Consider the following 11,046-nt stretch of genomic DNA (forward strand, 5'->3'; position numbering starts at 1 on the left):
GTGCATTTTATTTTTAAAATGAAATGTAAATATATTAACATGCTTTTTTTAAAGGTTTAAATAATAATACTGTAAGTAAATTTAAGGAGTCATTTTAAGGACTGCATCAATAATTTTAAGTACTGTCTATTTTCTTGGTAATTTTGTGGAAAAACAAACAGTTTCCCCTTGTTACCTTGGAGTGGCTTAAACTTACATTTTTAAATTTTTACTTTTTTATATATTCTTATTTGATATTTATTAAATTGATGTGCATAATTGATTTCTCTATTATTGAATTGTCCATTTTTACTCAAGGTGTAATAAAATTACTTAGAGAATAATATGTGTCTCCTCTCCTGTAATAATAGTTAAGCCACTCCATGATACAGCCCACACCCCAAAATGTGCAATGTACATATGTATTTTAATTTCCACTAAATTACCAGGAAATTATGCAGTGCTTAAATCTACTTACAGTATAATTGCTTATTTGTTTCCAGCAAAAACATGATTTCTTAGCCCCTTATTCAAATGTCCCTGACTTTAAGTACTTGCATGTAAATATAACTACATTATATTAAAAATGTTGAAATCTGATTTAGGTACTGTGGAATTACGACTTTCATCGTGGGCCGTGTTATAAAGTGTTACCAAAAGTTAAACGCACTTTTAATTCAAGGACACGACAGCTTATGCGGACTGTAAACAACAGGCCTTTCCCTAATTCTAAAGCTGCATAACCACTAATGCGCCAAACCAGCTCCAGCTGTGTCTTTTAAGAAACGAGTGAGTGAATGATAAACACGCAATGCTTTAGTTATTGAAGCCTTTGGAGTTTAGCCAGACATTTTCCAGCAAAGGCATCTTGGAATTATTTCAAGCCTGCATAACCTACCTCCTGAACACACATGCACACAGATCATGTAGCTGGTGAAGGGAGTGAGACCTGTGCTCTGGTCATGCTGCTGGTCATGATCACTATCAGGTACTCAGGAAACTGTCGGTATTTTAATATATCTTAAATAGAATAAAAGAATCCTGATTAAAAAATATTTTCCTTTTGTTTATATGTAATGTGTTTATATGTAACATTTATGTGCATATCTTTTGTTACGTTTGCCACACAAAATGAAGTTGGCTTAAAAAAATACAACTAAAGTTATTAAGAAGGATCATCATATAATGAGTTATATACTGTCCATCGGAAGCACTAAATCAGCTAACAATAAGCCAAAACTCTATGCAAAGTTACAATGACTCATTTCCACACTGCTGAGCAGTTCCTAGTGTTTTCACTTAACTGTGAGAAGTGAGATTCACTATTAAATGTTAAACTCAATAAGCTAAACTATGGAGAAACAATTGTCCACGGGTTTAAGAAGGTGTTCTTAATCTAAACGTCTTAATTAAACGTCTTAAACGAGCTGCGATGATATCTGCTCCATATACCTTTACTGTGTGCTCCTCTCTTACCTCTTCTGCCCCATAGTGTACAGAAACTACAAGAAAATACAAAGACTTTTCTCTAGCTACTGTCTATATGGACAGTTGCTGGTTAAATACTTGCAGAGATGCAAAGTAATTTGTTTTTAAGAATTTCGTTTTATTGTTTGGTCTGGCTTTATAGATTTATTCCACTAATGTGTGCCAGCAGCAGGAGGGATAATAATCACGTTTGTGGCTACAATTGAACTCGCAAAATGTAATGCATGGTCAGCCTTCCAAAAGGTTTACAATACCGAGTGAACATTAACAATAATTTACACACATATGTAAACTGCCTTAGAGTTGACGCACTTTGTAAATAGTTATATGTCGAGGTATTTCTTGGGCAGGCATTTGCTTGAGAAAACGAGAGGAGGAGGCTGTGTGGCAAAAAAGACGAAAGAAAGAACTAGAGGTCACTAGGTCACATTTTCTGACAAAAACTTGCGTTTCAGCAGGCTCATTTGTGATTTTGTCACTTTTGAAAAGCCTTCGTTATACTAGCTGTCACAATCCATTTGAACTTTGAATAACAGCTTCACGAGCGCGTGGTGCGGCCCTCACGCGCACTCTGCTCTAATTTCTACCTGTCCTGAGTGATAAGCCTGAGCAGCGCCCTTGGCAGCTCCGGCTCTGGGCCCACACTGCTGTCAGTCTCTCTCTGCAGAGCCACAGCCGGCCAGCAGGACGGTCAACTCTCGCTGGGTGAATCCTAACAAACACGGCGGGCTCCATGGGTAACAGCCACGGGGCTGCAGGGCTACAGCGAGCCGTCCGCAATGTGCTAAAGAAGGCCGGGAAAATTCATCACAAGGCTCTTGGGACATGTCAGAAAGGTAAGGCGAATCAGCTGTGTCTGCATGACAGACACCAGCTTCACTCTGTGACGCCCGTCAGTGTAGCTTTTTCATCCAGTGCACCTTGTGTGATGTGAAATAATTTGCCCATTAATTAAGGTTTTCTACCTAAATAGAGAGAAACCTTCATTAATGCCATTGCTAACACTTGAAGGCTTTAGCCCTCAGTGACATAGCCAAATGGCTACAATGAAATGTGGAAGCTTGTTTCTACTGAAAAAATACAATATAATAACAGTAAAATTTAAAAAGTCGTCGAAATTTAGACTGAAGTCAGTAACTCGAAAATTTGAGATAATATCCTTAACAGTCGTCTTACCTCTGCCTGAAATTTCATTTAGTTCATCACAGTAATGGTCTCTATTACTACCCTCGGTTTATTTGCTCTCTATATTTTTTATTGAACCTCGAATATGTAAGAAAAGAAAACGAAGCCAATTTAGCTTAAAACGTAGGTATAACATTTAAAAATCGTTTAATTTATATATATTTAATTAAATATAAATAAATAAATATAGTATCATCTACGCAGTTCTTTTGTATGATAACTATTTAGCACACCGCCACAGGCCATGCAGTATCAATTATAGAGGGTCCAGCTACCCCCTGCCGACACAGATTATTATAACCTAATAGCACCTGCTCAGGTGTCCTCTGGAGCTATGGCAACGGGTCCTAATCTGCATTGTCGGGCCCAGTTCAGTGTAACCCTAACCACTCGGCCGGTGGTCAGGGTTTTAGCACACACCAGGGATTACATTACCAAAGAACAGCTCCACTTCAAACAGGGATGGAAGATGGGATAATTATTGTCTCTCTTTTTATTTTTTTTCTCCCCCTTTTCTCAGCTCTTCAGGTGTGAACACACTCACTGGCAGTTTCCCCAAATCCCACTCATCCCATGGCTCTGAATTCAGGGTTACAGGCACACCTCTGTCTGTGGACCAAAGTCCTGACTCTGGACTCGTATCTACACCCGTAAGTGACACGCACACACTGGATAAACCTGTGATTACCCTTCCCTCACAAATTCTCCTTTGCCTCCTCCTTCCTTCATCTTAAACAGCCTTCCATTTCATCCCGTCTCCCTCTCTCTTTTAGCCGTCTCTGAGCTGAATAATATTCTCAGTCTGTTCTCTGCACTCGCTGTTTTACCCTCGAGCCACTGGCCTCTCGCCTAGACTGCTGTGCAGAGTGTTTTCTCACTCACTCTCTTACTCTCGCTGATATGTGATTTAAGAAAGATGGGGGGAAAAATCACTCCTCACCTAATCCTTCTTATGTTCCATGCAGAGTTCTCCCACTTGGGCTGAAAAAAACCCGAAACCCCTCTGTATGTCATGTTTTAAACAACTTCAAAGTGTTTTGCTTAAAATCCTGCAGCAAAATAGCATCTCTAAATAATTATTTGCAAAAGAAAAAGGCCTTCTGGTTTGAGCTGCGTGCATGACTAATGCTCCTGTTTTAGTAGAGACAGGGATGCTTTTTTTTAAAATTATTAATGTATTTAGATGTTGTCAGATATTGTGATATAAAGACTGTATAAGGGAATGAATCATACGCACTTCCCATTTAGATTACGTCCATTATTGTCTCCCACACTGTTCAGAAACCTTTAAGAAAACATTTACACTGGAGAGTCTGGAAAAGGAGGAGCAACAGTTAGCTGGATTTGGGTCATTCCTGTGTCTAGATTACCAGGCGGAGGGAGTGGAGAGTTACACAGTAAGAGTGAACAGGATGAGTATAAAAGGGATGATAAGGTCAAGGCTGCTGCATCCCAAAAACAGTCAACATAGGATCATAACTTTTCATTTCATATGATAAATATTTGCATAAATATCCCAAGATGACTTTTAAATAGTCTTCATTTGAGGAAAAAATGCATAAATGGAAAATATTTTAATGTTTATCATTAGAAGATGAAAGTAGATTCACAGACTCACTAATGAAACTATGAGCAACAGCTGCTATTTGATTTTATACAGTTGATGTGATACACAGCCCTGTAGACGGGGGGTAGAGCTAAACTGGGGAAAGAATGCATGCACTGATACGTAAAGAGAGGAAAGAGAAGGATGATGTCAGCAAGACAATGTGTCATTACAGGATAATAAAACTGTAGCGGCTCTTGTCAACCTTCACAGGTAGCAGTATTGGTTAATAGTCTTATAAATGAGCCATTGATTTTAGCTTCATGCTCTCTGTATGCTCGGGGAATAAAGTTTATGTTGGACTAATGGGCAACCATGGTAGATTAAACTTAATTGTGTCTCCTGTTCTTCTAAACGATTCCCATGTATCGCTCTCTTTTTGCCCATTGACATGACAGTTATTTGACTGTCCTGATCTTGAAGCTGAAATTAATTTGACTATTAATGAGGGGAATGTGATTAAACTTGGGGGAAGAATATGGCTCATAACTGGTGTCATTTGCACAACACACCTCACTGAAAGGTGTCTGCAGATTTGTGACTGCATATGTGTCACAGATGATATCATAGCTTTGAAACTTGGCAGAATGGTGCATTCACGAATGGCACTTATTTACGTATTTAATCAAGGAAGGAAATCTACACTCACTGGCCACTTCATGCATTACACCAGGGGTGGGGGAACTCCAGGCCTCAAGGGCCGGTGTCCTGCAGGTTTTAGATGTGTCCTTGATCCAACACAGCTGATTCAAATGGCTAAATTACCTCCTCAACATGTCTTGAAGTTCTCCAGAGGCCTGGTAATGAACTAATCATTTGATTCAGGTGTGATGATCCAGGGTGAGATCTAAAACCTGCAGGACACCAGCCCTTGAGGCCTGGAGTTCCCCACACCTGCGTTACACCCTGCTCGTACTAGGTTGGACTTTTCCCTTCGTGGCGCAGATTCAACAAGGTGCTGGAAACACTCCTCGGAGAATTTGGTACATATTGACCAAATTCTCTGAGAGTTTCTGCAGATTTGTCAGCCGCGTACCCATGATGAGAATCTCCCATTCTATCATAACTCAGTGGTGCTCTATTGGAGTGAGATGTGGAGATTATGGAGGCCATGTGAGTACAGTGAGCAGCCATCAGAAGATTGGTTCACAATGGTTACAAAGGCATGGTCAACAACAAGGGTCAGGTAGGTTGTGATGTTTAAATGATGCTCAGTTTAAGGGGCCTAAAGTGTGCTAATAAAGTATTTCCTACATTACACCGCCAGCAACAGGAGCCTGAATTGTTGATACAATGCATGATGGTTTCATGCTTCTACATCATTCACACCAAATTGTGGTTCTATGATCTTGACGTTGAAGCAGAAATTAAGACCTGTCAGGCAACATTTTGACAATCTGCTGCTGTCCAGTTTTGGTGAACCCATGTCAACATCAGTATCTGTCTCAGTTTCCATATTTTGGCTTTAAAAAGTGGTTATTTGAGTTACTGTTGCCTTTCTATCCGCTCAAAGCAGCCTGGTTATTCTCTTCTTAATTCTGAAATCAGCAAGGCAAAGAAATGGTGCTCACTGGATATGTTTTTAATTATCAGTTTATTCTCTGTAAACTAGAGATGGTTGTGTTGAAAATCCCAGAGCAGCCCATTTGGTACCAACAACTATGCCACTTTTAAAGTCAAATAAATCACATTTCTTTGTAATTCTGATGCTCTGTTTGAACTTAGATGCAAACTTAGATATTTGCATTAACAAGCAGATGAACAGGTGTACCTAATGAAGTGGTCAGATAGTAACACATTTCTTGTGTATCTCGTCTGTCACCCTGTTCCCCTCTTCATCTTTTCTCATCAGCTTCCATCAAGTCGGTTCCAGTTTGCATTGTGGCATGGCCTGGAGCAGTGTGATGTCACAGGTGACCAGCTGACGTGCCCCAGGGTTAGAGAAGGTGTGTGGCTGATGTGAGAAAACCACCTCAGTAACCTAACCAGAGCAATAGAAAATAAATTGTAGTTTTCTAGCTCATGAAGCGTTTTAGAAAACCTCTAAAGAAGCTGTGTCGCTGCCATTTTTGTGCTGCTTTCATTACTTGCGAGTCTCTTAATTTAGCTTCTTCACCAGATGAATAATAATGTGAAGATTGTTAAAGACTTTTAAAAACATTTTTACATTGTAATCAAAGGGCCATCAGAAGATGAGTTACATCTAAAAGAGAGGGATGGCATCTGTTTGGAGAGAGGGAGGAGCAGGAGAAGAGAGGAAGAAGGACAGAGATGGGAGGAGAGGCTTCAAGAGAACTGGGAAAACTGTCTGGTAAGCTAGCACGCAGGATATGTGTGGGTGTGTGATGTTAAAGATGCCATATATAGCACAGAAGAGCAAAGTCACAGCTGCGGAAAGGAAAGAAGGGAAGGTGCAAACTGAGAAGAAGAGGAGGAGAGGGCAACAAAGATTGCTTCTGACACCTCTACCACCTGTCTCTTCTCAGGAGTTAAATTTGTCCTATCAGGACTTGGGTGATCCCTTCCAGCAAGAAAATTTCCTCCGGATCCTCCGCCGGTTGATCCGAGTGGAGAAACTTCAACTGATTGACAACTCCCTCACCAGCCTGAGTTCTGTACGTCTGCCAAGGTATGAAATGACACCCAAGCTGCAGCACAACGCCCTCATCTGGAACAGCTCCCTGGAGAAACTATGAATATTACATACTGTGAAATTCCAAATGGTGATATATATATATAGATAGATAGATAGATAGATAGAGTCCAAAACTGAAATTAATCTGACTGACATTACTACAGCATTCATTATAGCTTTATTAAATCCATTTAGCTGTTAAAAATGAAGAGAAATGTCCTGTCAAACAATATTATATTCTATAATTAATCATCATTGTTTTTATAACGTTGGCCACGTGGGTTTAGTGTTGAAGTCAGCTTCTGAAACTCACATTGCACTTTTTTAAATTATGTTATTTAAAGATAGTAGCTCAGTGCTTTTGAACAAATAAGTGAAGGTTATGTAATATTTCTTCTGTTCAGCCTGTGATGGGACTGTTTGCGTGCTAATTAGTGTTTTCTTACCTTCTTTCTTTTGTTTCTTTCTGAGTATGCTTGTCTGTGCTGTACTGTTTGGCACAAAACAAAAAGCTAAGCAGTATTTGTGTTTGGCATGGGCAGGTGCAGAGTGTTAAACCTGCACCGTAACCACCTGGTGTGTCTGCGTCAGCTGCCAAAGCTCCCCGCAGTGGAGCACCTTTGTCTGTCTGAGAACGCCATTGGTTCCCTGGGGGGACTGGGAGCTCTGGGGAACAGCCCACTCCGTTCCCTGAACCTGACCCGCAACCCAGTGACCTTCACTCAGGACTACCGTGCACGGTAAGCAGACTATACCAGAGGCTGAACTCAGTTCTACTTAGTATTAATTAAACCACTACTGGTTACAAATAGAATGTGAATATGTGAAATAGGCAGAGTAAAAACACCAACATTTATCACGTTTTGATCATTTTGTCCCATTTCAGCCCCCGCCTATCCAAACATCCACTCACTTCCACGAACAAATCACTCCCTGTTGTAGTCCCTTTAACTGAGTGCATTGCTGCCAGTTCCTCTATAATCGCAAACATTTATGTTGTCCCAGTGGCTGTGTTGGACATCACAGCTCTCGTATTAAGCCCAGCAGGAAAAAGCTCAGACTGAAGCTCCAGATTTCCCACAACTTCCTCAATTCATCTTGTTTACCTTAATACAGTAGAGTCTCTCAAAGTCTTTATGAACTCCCCATCAGAGAATGACTTTTTGGGGGTGGGGGGTCCAATTTTGTGGGAAATCACAATCTTGGTCTTGACTGGTCCATCCCTGGATAAAAGATTCAGATGTCTGTTCCCGCTCTTCATCTGTCACATTCTTGTATTTCTTTGCGCGTTGAGTTTCGTAATGAAGTTCAAAATGCGGTCCCTAACACTGTAATGCCAAGTTTATTGTTTAAAAAAACAAAACAAAAAAACTGCAGTTTCAAAATAAAAACAGTTGTATTGTGATTTTGCAAAAAAACATTAAGTTGGTCTCTAATGGGGAGTGTTTGGTGACTGAAGTGGGACAAACTGTGTGATGTGTACTTTTTTATGTGTACATCCTAATTTCCCATCGACCTGGAGACAACCAAAGGGCCGGATATTTCCTGTAGGCCATACAATGCCCAGGTCTGCTCTAGAGGATAATGTCTGTGTAATTTATACTCATTTTCTGTCTCTCTTCATTTTCAGTGTTTTCTCCTGTTTGCCAAATCTCGAGGTCCTGGATGGAATCCCCAAGCTGCCAGAAGACTTGCTGCCCCCCAGTTTACTGCTCCCAGAAACCAGCAGGACGTGTAATATTTTGTGACATTCCTCCGTGGTAGCCTGCACTTTGAAAATGTCAGCTTTCAGAGATCTCCTCTGAGGGAAAGTGGCCAGGTAACATTTAAATGAAGGACTTAATATTTACACAAACTGTCATTCTTACTGCCGTTAAGTCACGGGTTGAGGCATTAAGAATAATAATCATAAGGTAATGCTTTTAGTACCAAGTAACAACTACCAATATATTACTGATATTTTTAAAGTGGGATTTATATACAATTTACAGCTAGTTTGATAATAAATAGAAAATACCATCAAGACTTTCAAGTGTTTATTTTTTATATTAATTTGTACAGATATACAGATGGGGTGATTCTAACAAACTCTGGATTTGAAGGGAAGGAAAGCAAGCTAATCAGACTGCTACATGACTCATTGCTCGGCATCTCTCAGTGCTTTGCTGAGCCAACACATTTACACTCCTGTTTCTGCTGCAGCATGCAGCCGAGGATTTTATTTATTATTATTATTATTATTATTATTATTGTTATTATTATTATCATCCTACTGTCTTAACTATGGAAAAAAGCAATTCCGGGGAACTAAAATTTAATTTCTTTTTAAACTGTAGCTGCGACTTTAGATTACACATGTTTGCATGACATGTGTATTATATGAGAGGAGAAACAGGACATCCGCTTTAGAGGCTTATCAAACATTTAGAGTCCAGACTCCCTCGGATAATGGCTTCTTGTGTCCTCAGGCTGACTGGGTAATGACCCAACAAACACACACCCACGTACAACTTGCACACACAAAAAAGTAGATAAAAAGAAATCGGTGGCTTTAAAAGCACTCACACTGACAGGATTTAATACCGGCTAAAAGTATGTGTGCTCTTGACATTGTAAAGCGGTTTGGATAAAAGGGTGAAGTCAATGACACGTGCACTGTTCTAGATAAACGGTGCTGCAGGGGTTACAGCTTAGATATTGATTTATTCATACATCATGGGAGCCTGTTCTCTTGTAATAATGGATTCACTTTCATTCTGCACCTGCAACATAAACACATTTTGCCATGTGATACTACAGAACATGACTATGAATACCGCCGCACACGCATCCCGAGAAGCCACCTATGCACATAATGGGAAGCAGCTGCATTCTCTTTGCTCACAGTAATACAGAGAAACAGAAGCTGATATCTCTCTAACAAGCGTACAGCCAGGCACAAGCTACCAGTTACATGCTTCATTGGGGTTTGTTTAAGTGTGGAAGATTGTTTGTGCAATTGTGTGTTATGTGCGCTGAACTAAGTCTCCAGCTGATGAATGAGAGATCGTTACTGGTGTAAGGAGACAGTGTGATCTGCTCGATGCATCTGTATATGTACTGCAAGCTGGATACGGGTTAAGAGGAAAAGTTATGGTATTATCGATAATCTCTGCAGACAGTTTTCGATGCCAGGACTTCTTTTGCAGTAAAGCAGAAGATGGAATTGTTTTGTTGTTGTTTTTTTCTCTGAGGGTAGAAAAAGAACACATATTGCTTCGAGCTTTAGCTTTATGTAAGTTTTGAACTGGTGTTAAATGGAAGATTTGGTCATTTGTGGCAACTGTGTGGGCATTTGTCTCAAGATAGACTTTTTGGCTGTAGGCAATCAACATGTAAGAATTATTTATGCCTGGTGATTCACCCGTGAAATGACTGAATATAAGGGAATGGTGGAGGAGTTATCATCTCTGCCATTGGTTGTTATAAAAATATATGTGTGGACATCTTCCTGTGGCCTGTTATTAGCGCAATGATGAGACACCTGTTACCGTTGTACTCCTCCAGCATCCCGCAGTCCCTCTGTGGAGCGGATGGGGTGATAACAGGAAAAGGGAGGGAGAGCACAGCAAGAGGCAGAGGAACAAGTACTGTGATGGAGATGGGAACAGAGAGCGTAAATAGAGACTGAGGGGAGGAGGGTTGATCTGATTGAGACTGTGTGCTAGGGACAAATGTTGTTCATTAGAGATAATTGCCTTTCTCCGTCGACCCCCTCTCGTTTGATTTTCATTTCGTCCTGATTTGCCGGTTCATTTCCCATGTGAGTGAGCTCACATACACACGACCTTCTTACCTCTCAGCTCAGAGTGGTAGATAAGGAGCAGGGCTAGAACATTTGGGAACATTTGGGAACATTCGTGCCGTGTGATACAGATGTGAACCAGAGCCTGACTGGCACAGTTTGGACAGTGTTGCAGTTTATTTTGCTCTGTGCACCACCGTAATAGATTTTTATTTAAGATCGAGCAATCAAGATGTGAATGAAGTACAGACACTCAGCTTTAATTCAAGGCCTTTAAGAAAAGTATTGCATTACCTATTTAAGAATTACACCCATTTTATACACAACCCACAATTTCTAGGGATAATGGTTATACAGACTGTAGTGGGA

The 11,046-nt window shown here is 40.3% G+C and overlaps 1 protein-coding gene across 1 annotated transcript; it reads left to right on the top strand.

Annotated features, from left to right (window-relative positions):
• Window positions 1-2,292: 2,292 nt before the first annotated feature.
• LOC102775749 (uncharacterized) lies at window positions 2,293-8,703 on the top strand. Its single transcript, XM_035911662.1, has 7 exons — window positions 2,293-2,303; window positions 3,173-3,302; window positions 6,111-6,204; window positions 6,439-6,569; window positions 6,745-6,887; window positions 7,436-7,633; window positions 8,524-8,703. The coding sequence occupies exons 1-7, from the start codon at window positions 2,293-2,295 to the stop codon at window positions 8,639-8,641; spliced, it is 825 nt and encodes a 274-aa protein (XP_035767555.1). The 3' UTR covers window positions 8,642-8,703.
• The last annotated feature ends 2,343 nt before the right edge of the window (window positions 8,704-11,046 follow it).

The sequence above is a fragment of the Neolamprologus brichardi genome, chromosome 14 (genome assembly GCF_056152115.1).
Source record: "Neolamprologus brichardi isolate AB-2024 chromosome 14, ASM5615211v1, whole genome shotgun sequence".
In the NCBI taxonomy this organism is placed as follows: Eukaryota; Metazoa; Chordata; class Actinopteri; order Cichliformes; family Cichlidae; genus Neolamprologus; species Neolamprologus brichardi.

Coding starts and splice junctions, on each gene's coding strand:
- LOC102775749 (XM_035911662.1), top strand. Junction 6,888..7,435: donor AGTTCTGTACGTCTGCCAAG/GTATGAAATGAC, acceptor TGGCATGGGCAG/GTGCAGAGTGTTAAACCTGC. Junction 7,634..8,523: donor ACTCAGGACTACCGTGCACG/GTAAGCAGACTA, acceptor CTTCATTTTCAG/TGTTTTCTCCTGTTTGCCAA.